The 24,391-nt window shown below is 47.4% G+C and overlaps 1 protein-coding gene across 3 annotated transcripts in view; it reads left to right on the top strand.

The window, feature by feature from the left end:
- The window catches only part of KXD1 (KxDL motif containing 1), a 215,779-nt gene extending 194,219 nt beyond the window's left edge, over positions 1 to 21,560 (top strand). For all 3 annotated transcript variants that reach the window (XM_063914731.1, XM_063914732.1, XM_063914733.1), the window contains exon 5: positions 20,422 to 21,560. In XM_063914731.1, coding sequence (XP_063770801.1) covers positions 20,422 to 20,657 — 236 coding nt within the window. In that variant the 3' untranslated portion in view covers positions 20,658 to 21,560. The remainder of the gene's footprint in view (positions 1 to 20,421) is intronic.
- The last annotated feature ends 2,831 nt before the right edge of the window (positions 21,561 to 24,391 follow it).

Raw genomic sequence — 24,391 nt, 5'->3', positions numbered from 1 at the left:
ACAAGCTGGAATTCGAGGCGTCTCCACCCCACCGGTTCCTAAAATCTGCCTTGCCGACAACTCCCTCAGGCAGGGAGGCTGTGCTAGAGGCAATTCACAAGCTGTATTCCCAGCAGGTGATAATCAAGGTGCCCCTACTTCAACAAGGACGGGGTTACTATTCCACACTGTTTGTGGTACCGAAACCGGACGGTTCGGTGAGACCCATTTTAAATTTGAAATCCTTGAACACATACATAAAAAAATTCAAGTTCAAGATGGAATCGCTCAGGGCGGTTATTGCAAGCCTGGACGAGGGGGATTACATGGTATCCCTGGACATCAAGGATGCTTACCTGCATGTCCCCATTTACTATCCTCACCAGGAGTACCTCAGATTTGTGGTACAGGATTGCCATTACCAATTCCAGACGCTGCCGTTTGGACTCTCCACGGCACCGAGGGTGTTTACCAAAGTAATGGCGGAAATGATGATACTCCTTCGAAGAAAGGGAGTTTTAATTATCCCGTACTTGGACGATCTCCTAATAAAGGCGAGGTCCAAGGAGCAGTTGTTGGTGGGAGTAGCACTATCTCAGGAGGTGCTACACCAGCACGGTTGGATTCTGAATATTCCAAAATCACAGCTGGTTCCGACGACACGTCTACTGTTCCTGGGTATGATCCTGGACACAGTCCAGAAAAAAGTGTTTCTCCCGGAGGAGAAAGCCAAGTAGCTGTCATCTCTAGTCAGAGACCTCCTGAAACCGAAACAGGTATCGGTGCATCACTGCACGCGGGTCCTGGGAAAGATGGTGGCTTCTTACGAAGCAATTCCTTTCGGCAGGTTCCATGCCAGAATCTTTCAGTGGGACCTGTTGGACCAGTGGTCTGGATCGCATCTTCAGATGCATCGCCTGATAACCCTGTCTCCAAGAACCAGGGTGTCTCTGCTGTGGTGGCTGCAGAGTGCCCATCTTCTAGAGGGCCGCAGATTCGGCATACAGGACTGGGTCCTGGTGACCACGGATGCCAGCCTTCGGGGCTGGGGGGCAGTCACACAGGGAAGAAACTTCCAAGGACTATGGTCGAGTCAGGAGACTTCCCTACACATAAATATTCTGGAACTAAGGGCCATTTACAATGCCCTAAGTCAGGCAAGGCCTCTGCTTCAAAACCAGCCGGTACTGATCCAGTCAGACAACATCACGGCAGTCGCCCATGTAAATCGACAGGGCGGCACAAGAAGCAGCATGGCAATGGCAGAAGCCACAAGGATTCTCCGATGGGCGGAAAATCACGTACTAGCACTGTCAGCAGTGTTCATTCCGGGAGTGGACAACTGGGAAGCAGACTTTCTCAGCAGGCACGACCTCCACCCAGGAGAGTGGGGACTTCATCCAGAAGTCTTCACGCTGATTGTAAATCGATGGGAACATCCACAAGTGGACATGATGGCGTCCCGCCTAAACAAAAAACTAGAGAGATATTGCACCAGGTCAAGGGACCCTCAGGCGATAGCTGTGGACGCTCTGGTGACACCGTGGGTGTACCAGTCAGTTTATGTGTTCCCTCCTCTGCCTCTCATACCAAGAGTACTGAGAATAATAAGAAAACGAGGAGTAAGAACAATACTCGTGGTTCCGGATTGGCCAAGACGAGCGTGGTACCCGGAACTTCAAGAAATGATCTCAGAGGACCCATGGCCTCTGCCGCTCAGACAGGACCTGCTGCAGCAGGGGCCCTGTCTGTTCCAAGACTTACCGCGGCTGCGTTTGACGGCATGGCGGTTGAACGCCGGATCCTGAAGGAAAAGGGCATTCCGGAGGAAGTAATTCCTACGCTGATTAAAGCCAGGAAAGATGTAACTGCAAAGTATTATCACCGCATATGGCGGAAATATGTTGCTTGGTGTGAGGCCAAAAAGGCCCCAACAGAGGAATTTCAACTAGGTCGATTTCTGCATTTCCTACAAGCAGGAGTGACTATGGGCCTGAAATTAGGCTCCATTAAGGTACAGATCTCGGCTCTGTCGATTTTCTTCCAGAAAGAACTGGCTTCATTGCCTCAAGTTCAGACGTTTGTGAAGGGAGTGCTGCATATTCAGCCCCCGTTTGTGCCTCCAGTGGCACCTTGGGATCTCAACGTGGTGTTGAGTTTCTTAAAATCACATTGGTTTGAGCCACTTAAAACCGTGGATCTAAAATATCTCACGTGGAAAGTGGTCATGTTATTGGCGGCTTTGTCATGTAAAAGCCCTTATCTGATTTTCCATATGGATAGGGCAGAATTGAGGACTCGTCCTCAGTTTCTCCCTAAGGTGGTATCAGCTTTTCACTTGAACCAACCTATTGTGGTGCCTGCGGCTACTAGGGACTTGGAGGATTCCAAGTTGCTGGACGTAGTCAGGGCCTTGAAAATTTATGTTTCCAGGACGGCTGGAGTCAGGAAAACTGACTCGCTATTTATCCTGTATGCACCCAACAAGCTGGGTGCTCCTGCTTCTAAGCAGACTGTTGCTCGCTGGATTTGTAGCACGATTCAGCAGGCGCATTCTGCGGCTGGACTGCCGCATCCTAAATCGGTAAAAGCCCATTCCACAAGGAAGGTGGGCTCATCTTGGGCGGCTGCCCGAGGGGTCTCGGCTTTACAACTTTGCCGAGCTGCTACTTGGTCAGGGGCAAACACGTTTGCAAAATTCTACAGATTTGATACCCTGGCTGAGGAGGACCTTGAGTTCTCTCATTCGGTGCTGCAGAGTCATCCGCACTCTCCCGCCCGTTTGGGAGCTTTGGTATAATCCCCATGGTCCTTTCGGAGTTCCCAGCATCCACTAGGACGTCAGAGAAAATAAGATTTTACTCACCGGTAAATCTATTTCTCGTAGTCCGTAGTGGATGCTGGGCGCCCGTCCCAAGTGCGGATTGTCTGCAATACTTGTACATAGTTACTGTTAACTAAAGGGTTATTGTTGAGCCATCTGTTGAGAGGCTCAGTTGTTTTTCATACTGTTAAACTGGGTATTGTATCACGAGTTATACAGTGTGATTGGTGTGGCTGGTAAGAGTCTTACCCGGGATTCAAAATCCTTCCTTATTATGTCAGCTCGTCCGGGCACAGTGTCCTAACTGAGGCTTGGAGGAGGGTCATAGTGGGAGGATCCAGTGCACACCAGGTGACCTAAAAGCTTTCTTTAGTTGTGCCCAGTCTCCTGCGGAGCCGCTATTCCTCATGGTCCTTTCGGAGTTCCCAGCATCCACTACGGACTACGAGAAATAGATTTACCGGTGAGTAAAATCTTATTTTTTCTATGATGCCATTGTCTGAGGCAGGGCATATCATATACTAAATTAAAGTTATTGGCCAATAGATTTGCAGAAAAATATTGGCATTGTAATGGTTGCTTCGTTTTGGAGTTATGTGGCAAAACGTTTCCTGCTATTTCTCTAACGTCCTAGTGGATGCTGGGGACTCCGTAAGGACCATGGGGAATAGACGGGCTCTGCAGGAGACAGGGCACTTTAAGAAAGAATTTGCATACTGGTGTGCTCTGGCTCCTCCCTCTATGTCCCTCCTCCAGACCTCAGTTTGAATCTGTGCCTGGACGAGCTGGGTGCTACTTAGTGAGCTCTCCTGAGCTTGCTAAAAAGAAAGTATTGTTAGTCTGGCAACAGACTCTCTGCTACGTGGGACTGAGGGGAGAGAAGCAGCCCTACTCACTGAAGATAGGTCCTGCTTCTTAGGCTACTGGACACCATTAGCTCCAGAGGTATCGTACACAGGATCGCACCCTTGGTCGTCCGATCCCGGAGCCGAGCCGCCGCCCCCCCTCGCAGAGCCGGAAGACAGAAGCCGGTGACAGAAGCAAGAAGACTTCGAAATCGGCGGCAGAAGACTCCAGTCTTCATATGAGGTAGCGCACAGCACTGCAGCTGTGCGCCATTGCTCCCACACTAAACCCACATACTCCGGTCACTGTAGGGTGCAGGGCGCAGAGGGGGGGCGCCCTGGGCAGCAATTAGAGAACCTCTTGGCAAAAGTTTGCATAATATACAGTTGGGCACTGTATATATGTATGAGCCCCCGCCAAAATTGTACATGAAAGCGGGACAGAAGCCCGCCGTCGAGGGGGCGGGGCTTCTTCCTCAGCACTCACCAGCGCCATGTTTTTTCTCCACAGCACCGCTGAGAGGAAGCTCCCCAGTCTCTCCCCTGCAGTTACACGGTAGAAGAGGGTAAAAAGAGAGGGGGGGCACATAATTAGGCGCAAAAATCAATATAAACAGCAGCTACTGGGTTAACATTAAGTTACTGTGTTATTCCTGGGTTAATAGCGCTGGGGTGTGTGCTGGCATACTCTCTCTCTCTCTCTCCAAAGGGCCTTATGGGGGAATTGTCTTCAGATGAGCATTCCCTGAGTGTGTGGTGTGTCGGTACTTGTGTGTCGACATGTCTGAGGTAAAAGGCTCCCCTAAGGAGGAGATAGAGCAAATATGTGAGGGTGTCTCCGTCGACAACGCCGACACCTGTTTGGATATGTGTAATTAAGTGCTAAGGTGAATTTATTGCACAAAAGATTAGAAAACAGACAGGAAATCTACCCATGTCTGTCCCTATGTCGCAGAAACCTTCAGAGTCTCTCAATGCTCACTATCCAAAATAATAGACACTGATATCGACACGGAGTTTGACTCCAGTGTCGACTACGATAATGCAAAGTTACAGCCAAATGGCAGAAAAGTATGCAATATATGATTATTGTAATAAAAGATGATTTGCATATCACTGATGACTCATCTGTCCCTGACACAAGGGTACACATGTTTAAGGGGAAGAAAGCTGAGGTAAATTTCCCTCCTCTCATGATGAAAAATAGCGGGAATCTCCAGACAAGAGACTGCAGTTTCCCACAGAGAATTCTCAGGCAGTATCCTTTCCCCACTAGGGCCAGGATAGGATGGGAATCTTCCCCTAGGGTGTCACGTTTGCCAAAAAGGTAGCCCTGACGTAACCGCTATTCTCAGGGATTCTGCAGATAGCGTGCACATTCTGGTACACTGCTCAGACCGGCGACTGTGTCGGCATGGGTTTATAGCGCTGTGGCAGCGTGGACAGGTACCTTATCAGCAGTGATTGAGACCCTAGTATGTAGATATATATATATATATATATATATATAGAGATATATAGAGATATATATATATTAAAGATGCTGTCTTAAGATATATATATATATATGTACACTGCTCAAAAAAATAAAGGAAACACTAAAATAACAAATCCTAGATCTGAATGAATGAAATATTCTTATTAAATACTTTGTTCTTTACATAGTTGAATGTGCTGACAACAAAATCACACAAAAATTATCAATGGAAATCAAATTTATTAACCCATGGAGGTCTGGATTTGGAGTCACACTCAAAATGAAAGTGGAAAAACACACTACAGGCTGATCCCACTTAGATATAATGTCCTTAAAACAAGTCAAAATGAGGCTCAGTAGTGTCTGTGGCCTCCACGTGCCTGTATGACCTCCCTACAACGCCTGGGCGTGCTCCTGATGAGGTGGCGGATGGTCTCCTGAGGGATCTCCTCCCAGACCTGGACTAAAGCATCCGCCAACTCCTGGACAGTCTGTGGTGCAACGTGGCATTGGTGGATGGAGCGAGACATGATGTCCCAGATGTGCTCAATTGGATTCAGGTCTGGGGCACGGGCGGGCCAGTCCATAGCATCAATGCCTTCGTCTTGCAGGAACTGCTGACACACTCCAGCCACATGAGGTCTAGCATGGTCTTGCATTAGGAGGAACCCAGGGCCAACCGCACCAGCATATGGTCTCACAAGGGGTCTGAGGATCTCATCTCGGTACCTAATGGCAGTCAGGCTACCTCTGGCGAGCACATGGAGGGCTGTGCGACCCCCCAAAGAAATGCCACCCCACACCATTACTGACCCACTGCCAAACCGGTCATTCTGGAGGATGTTGCAGGCAGCAGAACGTTCTCCTTGGCGTCTCCAGACTCTGTCACGTCTGTCACGTGCTCAGTGAGAACCTGCTTTCATCTGTGAAGAGCACAGGGCGCCAGTGGCGAATTTGCCAATCTTGGTGTTCTCTGGCAAATGCCAAACGTCCTCCACAGTGTTTGGCTGTAAGCACAACCCCCACCTGTGGACGTCGGGCCCTCATACCACCCTCATGGAGTCTGTTTCTGATCGTTTGAGTAGATACATGCACATTTGTGGCTTACTGGAGGTCATTTTGCAGGGCTCTGGCAGTGCTCCTCCTGTTCCTCCTTGCACAAAGGCGGAGGTAGCGATCCTGCTGCTGGGTTGTTGCCCTCCTACGGCCTCTTCCACGTCTCCTGATGTACTGGCCTGTCTCCTGGTAGCGCCTCCGTGCTCTGGACACTACGCTGACAGACACAGCAAACCTTCTTGCCACAGCTCGCATTGATGTGCCATCCTGGATGAGCTGCACTACCTGAGCCACTTGTGTGGGTTGTAGACTCCGTCTCATGCTACCACTAGAGTGAAAGCACTGCCAGCTTTCAAAAGTGACCAAAACATCAGCCAGAAAGCATAGGAGCTGAGAAGTGGTCTGTGGTCACCACCTGCAGAACAACTCCTTTATTGGGGGTGTATTGCTAATTGCCTATAATTTCCACCTGTTGTCTATTCCATATGCACAACAGCATGTGAAATTGATTGTCAATCAGTGTTGCTTCCTAAGTGGACAGTTTGATTTCACAGAAGTGTGATTGACTTGGAGTTACATTGTGTTGTTTAAGTGTTCCCTTTATTTTTTTGAGCAGTGTATATATATATATATATATATATATATATATATATATATATAAAACATGCCCAAAGAAACATGAGTCTACTGGGTCCTAGAGTCAAAGCTATGTCGATTTCTGCTTGACATGTCCTGTAGAATATGCAATGAACAGGTGATGCCGACTTAAGAGGCATATGGAAGGCTGAGGATTGTGTGGAGAAGGATTCTCTGACCTGGTCTCCACAGCTATAGCTGGTAATTCTGATATTTTGCCTTATATTCCTGCACAGCCTAGGAAAGCACGACATTATCAAATGCAGCCTTTCGAACAAAGAAACAAGAAAGTCCGAGGTGCGTCCTTTCTTGCCAGAGGCGGGGGCAGAGGAAAGAAGCTGCACAACACAGCTAGTTCCCAGGAACAGAAGTCCTCCCCGGCCTCTACAAAAATCCACTGCATGTCGCTGGGGCTCCACAGGCGGAGCTAGGCCCGGTGGGGGCACGCCTTCGTAAGTTCAGCCACAAGTGGGTTCACTCCCTGTTAGATCCCTGGGCAATAGATAGTGTCTCAGGGATACAAGCTGGACTTTGAGAAGATGCCCCCTCACCGACTGCCCTGCTGGCTTCCCCCCACAGAGAGGGAAACAGTGTTAACTGCAATTCACAAATTGTATCTTCAACAGGTGGTGGTCAAGGTTCCCCTCCTTCAACAAGGAGGGGGTTATTATTCAACCATGTGGTAGTCCCGAAACCGGACGGTTCGGTCAGACCCATATTGAATTTAAAATCCCTGAACATATACCTGAAAAGGTTCAAGTTCAAGATGGAATCGCTAAGAGCGGTCATTGCAAGCCTGAAAGGGGGAGATTTTATGGTGACTCGGGACATAAGGGATGCATACCTTCATGTCCCCATTTATCCACCTCATCAGGCGTACCTCAGAATTGCAGTACGGGATTGTCATTACCAATTTCAGACGTTGCCGTTTGGTCTCTCTACGGCACCGAGAATGTTCACCAAGGTAATGGCGGAAATGATGGTGCTCCTGCGGAAGCAAGGTGTCCCTATTATCACGTACTTGGACGATCTCCTCATAAAATCGAGATCAAGAGAGCAGTGGCTGAACAGCGTATCACTTTCTCTGGAAGTGTAACTGCAACACGGCTGGATTCTATATATTCCAAAGTCGCAGTTGGTTCCTACAGCTCATCTGCCTCTCCTAGGCATGATCCTAGACACAGACCAGAAAAGGGTTTATCTCCCGATAGAGAGAGCTCAGGAGCTCGTGACACTGGTCAAGAATCTATTAAAACCAAAACAGGTGTTAGTGCATCACTGCACTCGAGTACTGGGAAGGATGGTGGCATCATACGAGGCCATTCCCTTCGGCAGGTTCCATGCGAGGACCTTCCAATGGGACTTACTGGACAAGTGGTCCGGATCACATCTTCAGATGCATCGGTTAATCACCCTATCCCCCAGGGCCAGGGTGTCTCTCCTGTGGTGGCTGCAGAGTGCTCACCTTCTCGAAGGTCGCAGATTCGGCATTCAGGACTGGGTCCTGGTGACCACGGATGCAAGCCTCCGAGGGTGGGGGGCAGTCACATAGGGAAGAAATTTCCAAGGGCTGTGGTCAAGTCAGGAGACTTGCCTTCACATCAACATCCTGGAACTAAGGGCCATATACAACTCCCTACGTCAAGCGGAGTCCCTGCTTCACGACCAACCGGTTCTGATTCAGTCAGACAATATCACCGCAGTGGCTCATGTAAACCGCCAAGGCGGCACAAGCAGCAGGGTGGTGATGGTAGAAGCCACCAGAATTCTTCGCTGGACGGAGAATCACGTAAGAGCACTATCAGCAGTGTTCATTCCGGGAGTGGACAACTGGAAAGCAGACTTCCTCAGCAGGCACGACCTCCACCCGGGAGAGTGGGGACTTCATCAAGAAGTCTTCACGCAGATTGCAAGGCGGTTGGAACTGCCACAGGTGGACATGATGGCATCCCGCCTCAAAAAAAAGCTACAGAGATATTGCGCCAGGTCAAGAGACCCTCAGGCGATAGCTGTAGACGCACTAGTGACACCGTGGGTTTTCCAGTCGGTTTATGTATTTCCTCCTCTTCCTCTCATACCAAAGGTGCTGAGAATCATAAGAAAAAGAAGAGTGAGAACAATACTCATTGTTCCGGATTGGCCAAGAAGGACTTGGTATCCGGATCTGCAAGAAATGCTCACAGAGGACCCATGGCCTCTGCCTCTAAGACAGGACTTGTTGCAACAGGGGCCCTGTCTTTTCCAAGACTTACTGTAGCTGCGTTTGACGGCATGGCGGTTGAACGCCGGATCCTAGCAAAAAAAGGCATTCCGGATGAGGTTATTCCTACGCTGATAAAGGGTAGGAAGGACGTGACGGCTAAACATTATCACCGTATATGGCGAAAATATGTTAATTGGTGTGAGGCCAGGAATGCCCCTACGGAGGAATTCCAGCTGGGCCGTTTCCTTCACTTCCTACAGTCGGGAGTGACTTTGGGCCTGAAATTGGGTTCCATTAAGGTCCAGATTTCGGCTCTATCCATTTTCTTTCAAAAAGAACTGGCTTCTCTTCCTGAAGTCCAGACGTTTGTAAAGGGAGTGCTGCATATTCAGCCCCCTTTTGTGCCTCCAGTGGCACCTTGGGATCTTAACGTGGTGTTGAGTTCCTGAAGTCACACTGGTTTGAGCCACTCAAAACCGTGGAGTTAAAATTTCTCACGTGGAAGGTGGTCATGCTATTAGCCTTGGCTTCAGCTAGGCGTGTGTCAGAATTGGCGGCTTTGTCACATAAAAGCCCCTATCTGGTTTTCCATATGGACAGGGCAGAATTGCGGACCCGTCCACAATTTCTGCAAAAAGTGATGTCATCCTTTCATATGAACCAACCTATTGTGGTGCCTGTGGCTACTCGTGACTTGGAGGATTCCGAGTTACTAGATGTGGTCAGGGCTTTGAAGGTTTATGTAGCCAGAACGGCTAGGGTCAGGAAAACTGACTCGCTGTTTATCCTGTATGCTTCCAACAAGCTGGGTGCTCCTGCTTCAAAGCAAACTATTGCTCGCTGGATCTGTAACACGATTCAGCAGGCTCATTCTGCGGCTGGGTTGCCGCTGTCTAAATAAGTTAAGGCCCATTCCACAGGGAAGGTGGGCTTTTCTTGGGCGGCTGCCCGAGGGGTCTCGGCATTACAGCTTTGCCGAGCGGCTACTTGGTCAGGTTCAAACACCTTTGCAAAGTTCTACAGGTTTGATACCCTGGCTGAGGAGGACCTTGTGTTTGCTCATTCGGTGCTGCTGAGTCATCCGCACTCTCCCGCCCGTTTGGGAGCTTTGGTATAATCCCCATGGTCCTTACGGAGTCCCCAGCATCCACTGGGACGTTAGAGAAAATAAGATTTTACTTACCGGTAAATATATTTCTCGTAGTCCGTAGTGGATGCTGGGCGCCCGTCCCAAGTGCGGACTTCTTCCGCAATACTTGTATATAGTTATAGCTTCAATAAGGGTTATGTTGGTTGCATCAGGGTTGATCTGATGCTACGTTGTTGTTCATACTGTTAACTGGGTAAGTTTATCACGAGTTATACGGTGTGATTGGCATGAGTCTTGCCCTGGATTCCAAAATCCTTTCCTTGTACTGTCAGCTCTTCTGGGCACAGTTTCTCTAACTGAGGTCTGGAGGAGGGACATAGAGGGAGGAGCCAGAGCACACCAGTATCCAAATTTTCTTAAAGTGCCCTGTCTCCTGCAGAGCCCGTCTATTCCCCATGGTCCTTACGGAGTCCCCAGCATCCACTACGGACTACGAGAAATAGATTTACCGGTAAGTAAAATCTTATTTTTTAATGCGTGATCATTGTGCTTTGGAAAATATGACAGCTGGTGAACTCTCTCTGTGCATGGTGACCTGCTAGGTGGTCTGGAAACGTATTTGCATCCACCCACTAATCCAGGATTATTTGAAATTTGAATCCTAAGGGGGTGAAAAGAGGTAAAATGTTCCGCCCAGCAAACCTTTGCCCTTTTGAAACCGGTCATATAAGCTAGTTTTCTTTTAGTCTTCATAATAAGTCACTGTGTGGCACTGCTCAATTGCTGTCTGTTGATATTGGTTTACCTCTGCTCCATAAGCCACACCCCCAATCATATGAAAGCATTCAAATATGCAGAAAACTAGTAAGAAGAATATGTCCACATGCTTAATTTGACATTTATACCCCTTTTACATTGCCACTAAAAACCCAGGTTATTGCCGTGATAACACAGAAGTGGTTCTGTGTAAAAGGGCTAACCCGGGTCCAGTTACCCAGCAAGCCAACCCGGCTAGCTTGCAGGGTGGGTCCTGGGAAGGACCCGGGTTGTTAAGCGCAGTGTAAACTGGTTAGCCGGGTAGATGGGACCCGTTCCCTGCCAAAGAAAAGGCAGTTCTTGGAGATCATTTCATCTCCAAGTGCCGTCTCCACACAGGTCGGCAGTGAAATAACCAACCCGGCAATATGCTGGGTCAGGCCACTGTCTGAAAGGAGTCTCTTGAATGGTCGTACCCGTGTACAGCTCCCAGGTGCAACCCCGTCATTTTAGTATAAAAAGGGTATAAGAAAGCAAGAACATTTAAATAAACTTTGATTATGACTGAGAAATCCTTTCTCTTAAAAACAATACATGGGTTAAAAGATCTCCTCTATTTGAAATGAATAGGCTTGGATTAAAAATAAATTGCACAATGCTTAAACCATGTACTAGACTACATATAATCTTAAACAATGCTAACAAGTTGTTAGTATACAGAAGTCATAATCCACATACGTAGGGACAGAGGGGTATATGCAATTGCGGTCGAATTCCCAAAAATGTCGAAAAACGGGACATTTTCGCCAAAAAAAAAAAAATCGACAATGCAATTCAGTACTTTCCGTCAAACAAACGGACTTTCCAAATTCGACTTTTTGAAATTCGACATTTGTCAAATTCGACATTTCTGCAATAATACAAATGTGGCAATTCGCCAAAAGTATATTCAATTGAAGTTTGGAAATTCGACAACAGTGCTTTTAGACAGTAAATTCGTCATTTTCAATCCGCCACACTTTGGTGGCGGAATCTAATAAAAAAAAATTTAAAACATGTTTTTTTTTTTTTTGGTAATAGCATATCTATTTATATTAGAAGGGATTAGGTACTTGGTTTGTCTATTTTGGAGGCACAGGTATTATTTATATATTTTTAACATTTTTTTTATTTTTTTTAAATGGAATGGTAAAAATCCGAAAAAAAATTGCGTGGGGTCCCCCCTCCTAAGCATAACCAGCCTCGGGCTCTTCGAGCCGGTCCTGGTTCTAAGAATCCGGGGGGGGGGAAATGACAGGGGATCCCCCGTATTTTTAAAACCAGCACCGGGCTCTGCGCCTGGTGCAAAAAATACGGGGGACAAAGAGTAGGAGTCCCCCGTATTTTTTACACCAGCATCGGGCTCCACTAGCTGGACAGATAATGCCACAGCCGGGGGTCACTTTTATACAGCGCCCTGCGGTCGTGGCATTAAATATCCAACTAGTCACCCCTGGCCGGGGTACCCTGGGGGAGTGGGGACCCCTTCAATCAAGGGGTCCCCCCCCCAGCCACCCAAGGGCCAGGGGTGAAGCCCGAGGCTGTCTCCACCCCCCCCCCCCCCCCCCCCCCCCATCCAAGGGCTGCGGATGGGGGGCTGATAGCCTTGTGAAAATTGAAAGAATATTGTTTTTTTCCAGTAGTACTACAAGTCCCAGCAAGCCTCCCCCGCAAGCTGGTACTTGGAGAACCACAAGTACCAGCATGCGGGAGAAAAACGGGCCCGCTGGTACCTGTAGTTCTACTGGAAAAAAAATACCCAAATAAAAACAGGACACGCACACCGTGATAGTAAAACTTTATTTCACACATGTCGACACACACATACTTACCTATGTTCACACGCCGATCTCTGTCCACTTGTCCAAGTAGAATCCACGTGTACCTGTGAATAAAATTATACTCACCTCAATCCAGTGTCCAGATTATAATCCACGTACTTGGCAAAAAAAAAAAACCGAACACCCGAACCAGGCGGACTGAAAGGGGTCCCATGTTTACACATGGGACCCCTTTCCCCGAATGCAGAGACCCCCCCGTGACTGCTGTCACAGAAAGGTCTCTTAAGCCAATCAGGAAGCGCTACTTCGTGGCACTCTCCTGATTGGCTGTATGCGCGTCTGCTGTCAGACAGCGCATCGCACAGCTCCCTCCATTAGTTTCAATGGTGGGAACTTTGCGGTCAGCGGTGGGGTTACCCGCGGTCAGCCGCTGACCGCGGGTGACCTCACCGCTGACGCAAAGTTCCCACCATTGAATATAATGGAGAGGCTTTGCGATGCGCTGTCTGACAGCTCAGACGCGCATACAGCCAATCAGCAGAGTGCCAGGACGTTGCGCTCGCTGATTGGCTGAAGAGACCTTTCTGTGACAGCAGTCACGGGGGGTCTCTGCATTTGGGGAAAGGGGTCCCATGTGTAAACATGGGACCCCTTTCAGTCCGTTTGGTTCGGGTGTTCGTTTTTTTTTTTTTTTGCCAAGTACGTGGATTATAATCTGGACACTGGATTGAGGTGAGTATCATTTTATTCACAGGTACACGTGGATTCTACTTGGACAAGTGGACAGAGGTCGGCGTGTGAACATAGGTAAGTATGTGTGTCGACATGTGTGAAATAAAGTTTTACTATCACGGTGTGCGTGTCCTGTTTTTATTTGGGTATTTTTTTTTCAGTAGAACTACAGGTGCCAGCGGGCCCGTTTTTCTCCCGCATGCTGGTACTTGTGGTTCTCCAAGTACCAGCTTGCGGGGGAGGCTTGCTGGGACTTGTAGTACTACTGGAAAAAACAATATTCTTTCAATTTTCACAAGGCTATCAGCCCCCCGTCCGCAGCCCTTGGATGGGGGGGACAGCCTCGGGCTTCACCCCTGGCCCTTGGGTGGCTGGGGGGGGGACCCCTTGATTGAAGGGGTCCCCACTCCCCCAGGGTACCCCGGCCAGGGGTGACTAGTTGGATATTTAATGCCACGACCGCAGGGCGCTGTATAAAAGTGACCCCCGGCTGTGGCATTATCTGTCCAGCTAGTGGAGCCCGATGCTGGTGTAAAAAATACGGGGGACCCCTACTCTTTTTGTACCCCGTATTTTTTGCACCAGCACCAGGCGCAGAGCCCGGTGCTGGTTTTAAAAATACGGGGGATCCCCTGTCATTTCCCCCCCCCCCCCCCCCCGGATTTTTAGTACCAGGAACGGCTCGAAGAGCCAGAGGCTGGTTATACTTAGGAGGGGGACCCCACGCAATTTTTTTCCTGATTTTTTACCGTTTTTTCCGTTTTTTTTTTTAAATCGGATCAAAATCTGTCAAATCGGCCGTTTTTCGACAGCGGGACTGTCGAATCCGTTTTTTATTGAATATGTTGAATTCCGGCACCCACTTGCCGGAATTCGACGGTCGAATTGTGTCGAATTAAAAAACGGACGAAAAATTGCCGCGATTCGCCGCTAATTGCATACACCCCAGAGGCTTTGTTGAAAGTGTTAAATTCATAAACTAATTATTAATGAACCTGCATGCATATAGTGAAAATTGTCCTATGCCCCACCTCTATGGAGTAATAATAACAAAAAATATATATATATATATGTGTGTGTGTGTGTGTATGTATATATGTGTGTATGTATGTATGTGTGTATATATATATGTGTGTGTGTGTGTGTGTATGTATATACAGGTTGAGTATCCCATATCCAAATATTCCGAAATACGGAATATTCCGAAATACGGAATTTTTTGAGTGAGACTGAGATAGTGAAAGCTTTGTTTTTGATGGCTCAATGTACACAAACTTTGTTTAATACACAAAGTTATTAAAAATATTGTATTAAATGACCTGCAGGCTGTGTGTATAAGGTGTATATGAAACATAAATGAATTGTGTGGATGTAGACACACTTTGTTTAATGCACAAAGTTATAAAATAAGAATTTTCTCACCGGTAATTCTATTTCTCGTAGTCCGTAGTGGATGCTGGGTACTCAGAGAAGGACCATGGGGAATAGACGGGCTCCGCAGGAGACTGGGCACTCTTTAAAGAAAGATTAGGTACTACATCTGGTGTGCACTGGCTCCTCCCTCTATGCCCCTCCTCCAGACCTCAGTTAGGGAAACTGTGCCCGGAAGAGCTGACATTACTAGGAAAGGATTTGGAATCCAGGGTAAGACTCATACCAGCCACATCAATCACACCGTACAACTTGTGATAACTATACCCAGTTAACAGTATGAACAATAGCTGAGCCTCATTCAACAGATGGCTCAGAACAATAACCCTATAGTTAAGCAATAACTATATACAAGTATTGCAGAAGTCCGCACTTGGGACGGGCTCCCAGCATCCACTACGGACTACGAGAAATAGAATTACCGGTGAGTAAATTCTTATTTTCTCTGACGTCCTAGTGGATGCTGGGTACTCCGTAAGGACCATGGGGATTATACCAAAGCTCCCAAACGGGCGGGAGAGTGCGGATGACTCTGCAGCACCGAATGAGCAAACTCAAGGTCCTCCTCAGCCAGGGTATCAAACTTGTAGAATTTTGCAAACGTGTTTGATCCCGACCAGGTAGCAGCTCGGCAAAGTTGTAAAGCCGAGACCCCTCGGGCAGCCGCCCAAGAAGAGCCCACCTTCCTCGTGGAATGGGCTTTTCCCGATTTAGGATGCGGCAGTCCAGCCGCAGAATGTGCAAGTTGAATCGTGCTACAGATCCAGCGAGCAATAGTCTGCTTAGAAGCAGGAGCACCCAGCTTGTTGGGTGCATGCAGGATAAACAGCGAGTCAGTTTTTCTGACTCTAGCCGTCCTGGAAACATAGATTTTCAGGGCCCGGACTACGTCCAGCAACTTGGAATCCTCCAAGTCCCGAGTAGCCGCAGACACCACAATAGGTTGGTTCAAATGAAACGCTGATACCACCTTAGGGAGAAATTGGGGACCCTGTCCATATGGAAGATCAGATAAGGGCTTTTACATGACAAAGCCGCCAATTCTGACACACGCCTAGCCGAAGCCAAGGCCAAAAGCATGACCACTTTCCACGTGAGATACTTCAACTCCACGGTCTGAAGTGGCTCAAACCAATGTGATTTTAGGAAATCCAACACTACGTTGAGATCCCAAGGTGCCACTGGAGGCACAAAAGGGGTCTGAATATGCAGCACTCCCTTAACAAACGTCTGAACTTCAGGCAGTGAAGCCAGTTCTTTTTGAAAGAAAATAGATAGGGCCGAAATCTGGACTTTTATGGATCCCAATTTTAGGCCCATAGTCACTCCTGACTGTAGGAAGTGCAGAAATCGACCCAGCTGAAATTCCTTTGTTGGGGCCTTCATAGCCTCACACCAAGCAACATATTTTCGCCATATGCGGTGATAATGTTTTGCTGTCGCATCCTTCCTAGCTTTTATCAGCGTAGGAATGACTTCAACCGGAATGCCCTTTTCCATCAGGATCCGGCGTTCAACCGCCATGCCGTCAAACGCAGCCGCGGTAAGTCTTGGAACAGACAGGCCCCCGGCTGTAGCAGGTACTGTCGGAGCGGCAGAGGCCAAGGGTCCTCTGAGATCATTTCTAGTAGTTCCGGGTACCAAGTTCTTCTTGGCCAATCCGGAACGATGAGTATAGTTCTTACTCCTCTCTTTCTTATTATCCTCAGTACCTTTGGTATGAGAGGAAGAGGAGGGAACACATAAACCGACTGGTACACCCACGGTGTCACTAGAGCGTCCACAGCTATCACCTGAGGGTCCCTTGACCTGGCGCAATATCTTTTTAGCTTTTTGTTGAGGCGGGACGCCATCATGTCCACCTGTGGCCTTTCCCAACGATTTACAGTCAGCTGGAAGACTTCTGGATGAAGTCCCCACTCTCCCGGGTGGAGGTCGTTCCTGCTGAGAGAGTCTGCTTCCCAGTTGTCCACTCCCGGAATGAACACTGCTGACAGTGCTATCACGTGATTCTCCGCCCATTGGAGAATCATTGTGGCTTCTGCCATTGCCATCCTGCTTCTTGTGCCGCCCTGTCGGTTTACATGGGCGACCGCCGTGATGTTGTCTGACTGAATCAGCACCGGCTGGTTTTGAAGCAGGGGTTTTTCTTGACTTAGGGCATTGTAAATGGCCCTTAGTTCCAGAATATTTATGTGTAGGGAAGTCTCCTGACTCGACCATTGTCCTTGGAAGTTTCTTCCCTGAGTGACTGCCCCCCAACCTCGGAGGCTTGCATCCGTGGTCACCAGGACCCAGTCCTGAATGCCGAATCTGCGGCCCTCGAGAAGATGAGCACTCTGCAGCCACCACAGCAGAGACACCCTGGCCCTCGGGGACAGGGTGATCAACCGATGCATCTGAAGATGCGATCCGGACCACTTGTCTAACAGATCCCACTGAAAGATCCTTGCATGGAACCTGCCGAAGGGAATTGCTTCGTAAGAAGCTACCATCTTTCCCAGGACTCGCGTGCAGTGATGCACCAACACCTGTTTTGGTTTCAGGAGGTCTCTGACCAGAGATGCAACTCCTTGGCCTTCTCCTCCGGGAGAAACACCTTCTTCTGTTCTATGTCCAGAATCATACCCAAGAACAGCAGACGCGTCGTAGGAACCAGCTGCGACTTTGGGATATTCAGAATCCAGCCGTGCTGTTGTAGCACTTCCTGAGATAGTGCTACTCCGACCAACAACTGCTCCATGGACCTCGCCTTTATAAGGAGATCGTCCAAGTACGGGATAATTATAACTCCCTTCTTTCGAAGGAGTATCATCATTTCGGCCATTACCTTGGTAAATACCCTCGGTTCCGTGAACAGACCAAACGGCAACGTCTGGAATTGGTAATGGCAGTCCTGTACCACAAATTGGAGGTACTCCTGGTGAGGTGGGTAAATAGGGACATGTAGGTAAGCATCCTTGATGTCCAGTGACACCATAAAATCACCCTCTTCCAGGCTTGCAATAACCGCCCTTAGCGATTCCATTTTGAACTTGAACTTCCTTATATAAGTGTTCAAGGATTTCAAATTTAGAATGGGTCTCACCGAACCGTCTGGTTTCGGTACCACAAACATTGTGGAATAGTAACCCCGTCCCTGTTGAAGGAGGGGAACTTTGATTATCACCTGCTAGAGGTACAGCTTGTGAATTGCCGCCAGTACTACCTCCCTTTCCTTGGGAGTAGCTGGCAAGGCTGATTTGAGGTAACGGCGAGGGGGAGACGTCTCGAACTCCAGCTTGTATATCTGAGATACCACTTGTAGAACCCAGAGATCCACCTGTGAGCGAACCCACTGGTCGCTGAAGTTCCGGAGACGGGCCCCCACCGCACCTGGCTCCACCTGTGGAGCCCCAGCGTCATGCGGTGGACTTAGTGGAAGCAGGGGAGGATTTTTGTTCCTGGGAACTGGCTGTCTGGTGCAGCTTTTTCCCTCTATCCCCGCCTCTGGGCAGAAAGGACGCGCCTCTGACCCACTTGCCTTTCTGGGGCCGAAAGGACTGTGCTTGATAATACGGTGCTTTCTTAGGCTATGAGGGAACCTGAGGTAAAAAGGTCGACTTCCCAGCTGTTGCTGTGGACACGAGGTCAGAGAGACCGTCCCCAAACAATTCCTCACCCTTATAAGGCAAAACTTCCATGTGCCTTTTAGAATCGGCATCACCTGTCCACTGCCGAGTCCATAATACTCTCCTGGCAGAAATGGACATTGCATTAATTCTAGATGCCAGCCGGCAAATGTCCCTCTGTGCATCCCTCATATATAAGACTACGTCTTTAATATGCTCTATGGTTAGCAAAATAGTATCCCTGTCAAGGGAATCAATGTTATCTGACAGGGAATCAGACCATGCTGCTGCAGCACTACACATCCATGCTGAAGCAATAGCAGGTCGCAGTATAGTACCTGAGTGTGTATACACAGACTTCAGGATAGCCTCCTGCTTTCTATCTGCAGGCTCCTTTAAGGCGGCCGTATCCTGAGACGGCAGTGCCACCTTTTTTGATAAGCGTGTGAGCGCCTTGTTCACCCTAGGGGACGTCTCCCAGCGTAACCTATCCGTTGGCGGGAAAGGGTACGCCATTAGTAACCGCTTAGAAATCACTAGTTTCTTATCTGAGGAACACCACGCTTCTTCACACAATTCATTTAACTCATCAGATGGGGGAAAAGTCACTGGCTGCTTTTTCTCCCCAAACCTAATACCCTTTTTAGTGGTAACCGGGTTAATGTCAGAAATGTGCAACACATTTTTCATTGCCGTAATCATGCATCGGATGGCCCTTGTGGATTGTACATTTGTCTCATCCCCGTCGACACTGGACTTCGTGTCGACATTTGTGCCATCTGAGGTAGCGGGCGTTTTTGAGCCCCTGATGGCCTCTGAGACGCTTGGGCAGGCGCGGGCTGAGATGCCGGCTGTCCCAAAGCTGTTACGTCATCGAACCTTTTATGCAAGGAGTTGACACTGTCGGTTAATACCTTCCACATATCCATCCACTCTGGTGTCGGCCCCGCAGGGGGCGACATCACACTTATCGGCTCCTGCTCCGCCTCCACGTAAGCGTCCTCATCAAACATGTCGACACAGCCGTACCGACACACCGCACACACACACACGGAATGCTCTGACTGAGGACAGGACCCCACAAAGTCCTTTGGGGAGACAGAGAGAGAGTATGCCAGCACACACCAGAGCGCTATATAACAGAGGGATTTACACTAATACAAAGTGAATTTTCCCCCAATAGCTACTTATTATCACAATTTTGCGCCTAAATTTATGTGCGCCCCCCTCTCTTTTTTACCCTTTCCGTAGTGTATACTGCAGGGGAGAGGCTGGGGAGCGTCCTTCCAGCGGAGCTGTGAAGAGAAAATGGCGCTGGCTGTGCTGAGGAAGATAGCCCCGCCCCTTCAGCGGCGGGCTTCTCCCGCTTTTTTAATAATATTTATGGCAAGGGATTAGGCACATATACAGTTTAGAACTGTATTATGTGCATTTTGCCAAGTAAGGTATACTAATTGCAGCCCAGGGCGCCCCCCCCTAGCGCCCTGCACCCACCAGTGACCGGAGCGTGTGGTGTGCTGTGGGAGCAATGGCGCACATATATATATATATATATATATTAATATTATTTTGGTATTGTTGGGAAAGGGCACACTGGTGTGTTTTTGTTTTGTTTTTAATTTGCAAATTGAGGAAACTGATGTATAGTACCAGAAAATAAAATGCATGGTATAGTAGGCATTTGAAAAGAAAATTTCCAAACTACCAAACTTTTTTATTATGGGTAAAGAAGGGCAAAAGGTAAGCGCTGTATTAAATTGCTCTTGGCTACACTAAGAACTATTGCAGTAATACAAAAGGTGTGACTGTATTCCCAACTTTGTGTTGCACGTTAATACTCCACTCTAGTAATCAAAATAGATTATTGCAAAATAAAACATACATTTGTTTCAAAGAAACTATGCTTTTAAGACTGTTGTTTATTCTGAACCATGAAGTATTTTTCAATTCTTCCATTTCAGATGTCCATGAATCTCCCATTCTGGAAGATGATGATGATGATTTTGATCCAATTCCTAAGAGTGCAGCCACCACCATTGCTACTTCAGAGCAGAGCACAGAGTCCTGTGACACCAGTCCTTCCATTATTTCCCCAACCATGAGTCAGGATTTTGAGGACTTATCTCAGGCCCCCTCTGAAACTCCATCTGTAAATGGGCAGCTATTGACAGATGATGAGGTGGCCCATGAGGACTAGCTGACTAATGGGCTGATGTGTAAACCCAAAGGTCTCCACTGGGGATAGTTTATTTTCTAAACTACTCAAGCAATGCATTGAAAAACTTTTTTCTCATGAATGGGGTTTCAGGCAATTTTGAAATAAGCACCTTGCTTACTGTGTTGGTAGGAACATTGACTGCAAAGTAACGTGTGGCGACTGCGTCCAAGGATGACTTCACTCTTTCTTTTTTCTAATGTCTGGGACTTTATAAGGAAAACCAAACGGTTCTCTTTGCTCTGTGTCTACAGAGTAGTGATCAGTTAGACACTACTGCAAAGTGAATATGTAATGAAGATATACAACTTTGAAAGTAGTAATATTCTTCTCCAGTTTTTTTTCTCTTTTATTGTATCATATCCTAATTTACTTATCTCGCAGTTCCATTCTTCTTCCTTTGCTTAAAACTCATTTGTTGCAAAAAATATCTGTGATTACAACCTTGATCTTCCAACACGATTGTAACAGGTTTTACAATGATGTACATCTCTGTTAAACAATCTACTTTTTTTTAATTTTTTTAATTTAAATTGTTTGACAAGTACGTTCTCTAGCAGACTGCATCTAACCATTACCTTTCAGTCTTTGGTGAGACAGGCTGAAGCAGTCTGCTGTCTTCTGCTGATGGTTAAAACAGAGCAGTATGAAAAATTATTTGCTTTACTTGGTTAATGTAAGATGACGCTGGATTTGTGACGGGACAGTGGGGGGCCAGCAGACAGAGGACTGAATTTGCCCCAGCCAACAGAAGACTGAGAGGTTCTTAGAGATAATCTGCTAGAGAGTAGACCAGGAAAATATACATATAGTATACTATTTGCAAAATAGGCTTTTTGTGTGTCTTAGTTATATTAACCATTAAAAATGTGGTATTTTCCCATAGCTGTTCCTTAATTTGTATGGCTAAAACTTTGTGTAAAAGTTACTGGCTTAATGTTAGCAGAAGTGTCTACAAATTGTGCAGCAGCAGTTTCACTTTACTCGGTTTCCTTGGCTTATTTTTCAGTTTGCTGCAAACAGCTTATTAGCAATAGAATGGTGGTATTGTAACCCTACATAGACAACTGATGCCTAACTGCTGTATAAAGTGCTTGTAGAGACACACAGGTTTCGAGCACTCAGTAATTCCTTTATATATACATATATTATTTAATACAGGATTCAGTATGAGATCACGACGGTCAGGAGGCCACGCTTCGGGCCCGGTGGTGAGCACACTATCCTATTCCCCCATCAGGGGGTGGCATGGACCACCATCCGAGGGAGAATACTTGGGCTTCTGTCGGGATTCCAGGCGTTAGCATTTACACACCTTACGGAATTCTGGCTGAATGCAGGGATCCCTACAGGCGGTATATTGACAACATCCTATATAACAAAATATATCCTCTCTCTCTCTCTCTCTCTCTCATTTATATTTATTTATATATATATATATATATATATATATATATATATATATATATATATATAGTCCCTCTATTGCTGAATAAGCAAATGGCACGTCACTCCAGGTTACTGAAAAAAGGATTTTAATCCATGACAAAATTACATGGTCAAGCAATGGTTAAATGTGCAGCATGGCAAATTCTCAATGGCTCGTTTCAAGCCCTAGTCTCGTCTTCAGGATTTATTGCCGCTGCTTGTGTGCTACATGGCTGAAAAGAGCATAAAATGCTGCAGCATTTTATGCTCTTTTCAGCCATGTAGCACACAAGCAGCGGCAATAAATCCTGAAGACGAGACTAGGTCTTGAAACGAGCCATTGAGAATTTGCCATGCTGCACATTTAACCATTGCTTGACCATGTAATTTTGTCATGGATTAAAATCCTTTTTTCAGTAACCTGGAGTGACGTGCCATTTGCTTATTCAGCAATAGAGGGACTATTCAAACATAGCAAGGGCACCCAGGCCACTGTTCTTTTTCCTATATCAGGAGTGCCGGATGATTTAAAGATATATCTATATATCTATATCTATATATCTATATCTATATATATATATATATATAATATATATATATATATATATATATATATATATATATATTTCTCTTACGTCCTAGAGGATGCTGGGGACTCCGTAAGGACCATGGGGTATAGACTGCTCCGCAGGAGACATGGGCACTTTAAGACTTTAGAATGGGTGTGCACTGGCTCCTCCCTCTATGACCCTCCTCCAGACATCAGTTAGATCCTGTGCTCAGAGGAGACTGGGTGCACTACAGGGGAGCTCTCCTGAGTTTCTCTGAAAAAGACTTTTGTTAGGTTTTTTATTTTCAGGGAGCACTGCTGGCAACAGGCTCCCTGTATCGTGGGACTGAGGGGAGAGAAGCAGACCTACTTAAATGATAGGCTCTGTTTCTTAGGCTACTGGACACCATTAGCTCCAGAGGGTCGGAACGCAGGTCTCATCCTTGCCCTTCGTCCCGGAGCCGCGCCGCCGTCCTCCTCACAGAGCCGGAAGATAGAAGCCAGGTGAGTATGTGAAGAAAGAAGACTTCAAAGGCGGCAGAAGACTTCAGATCTTCAATGAGGTACACGCGTGGCGGTAACGCTGCGCGCCATTGCTCCCAACACACACACACACACACAGAGAAGGCACTGTACGGGTGCAGGGCACAGGGGGGGCGCCCTGGGCAGCAATTATTACCTCAAAAACAGCACTGGCACAGGTCTCGGATACTGCGGAGGCAGTATAGTATAAAATCCCCGCCAGTATAAAGAAATTGAGTGGGACCGAAGCCTGACGTCGAGGGGGCGGGGCTTGATCCTCCAGCACTAACCAGCGCCATTTTCTCCACAGCATACTGCAGAGAAGTGCTCCCGGACTCTCCCCCGCTGAACAATAACAGGGGGCAAAAACGAGGGGTGGGCACATTTATTTGGTGCAGATTGTACATATATTTATATATATATATAAAGCGCTATTTAGGCTGGGACCTTGGTTTCAGTATGTTGTGACGCTGGGTGTGTGCTGGCATACTCTCTCTCTGTCTCTCCAAAGGGCCTTATTGTGGGTCAGTCCCCATATTTATTTATCCCAGTGTATGTGGGGGTTTCAGTACGTGTGTGTCGACATGTCTGAAGCGGAAGGCTCGTCTAGGGAGGATGCAGAGCAGATGGTGGTGGTGTCTCCGTCGGCACAGCCGACACCTGATTGGGTGGACATGTGGAATGTTTTGAATGCTAATGTGGCTTTATTACAGATTGGACAAAGCAGAGTCCAAAGACAAGCAGGGAATTAACCCATGGTTTTTACTGTGTCCCAGGACCCTTCAGGGTCCCATAAACGTCCCTTTACCCAGTTAGCAGACACTGATACCGACACGGATTCTGACTCCAGTGTCGACCAGGATGATGCAAGGTTGCACCCATGAGTTGCGAAAGTATTCAATATATGATTATTGCAATAAAAGATATTTTGCATATCACAGGGGATTCTTCTGTCCCTGACACGAGGGTCTGCATGTTTAAGAATAGTGACCTAACTCATCTCATGAGCTGACCGTTTTATTTAAAGAAAAAAAAAGAAGCTTGGGAGACTCCTGACATTAGACTGCAGGTTCCCAAGGGAATTATTATGGCGTATCCTTTCCCCTCAAAGGACAGGTTACGGTGGGAATCCTCGCCCACGCTGGACATGGCCTTAACGCGCTGGTCCAAAAAGGTAGCATTACCGTCCCCTGATACTGCGGCCCTATAGGATCCT

This window comes from Pseudophryne corroboree, chromosome 1 (assembly GCF_028390025.1).
Source record: "Pseudophryne corroboree isolate aPseCor3 chromosome 1, aPseCor3.hap2, whole genome shotgun sequence".
Taxonomy (NCBI): Eukaryota; Metazoa; Chordata; class Amphibia; order Anura; family Myobatrachidae; genus Pseudophryne; species Pseudophryne corroboree.
This window is presented reverse-complemented; position numbering and strand designations above follow the sequence as displayed.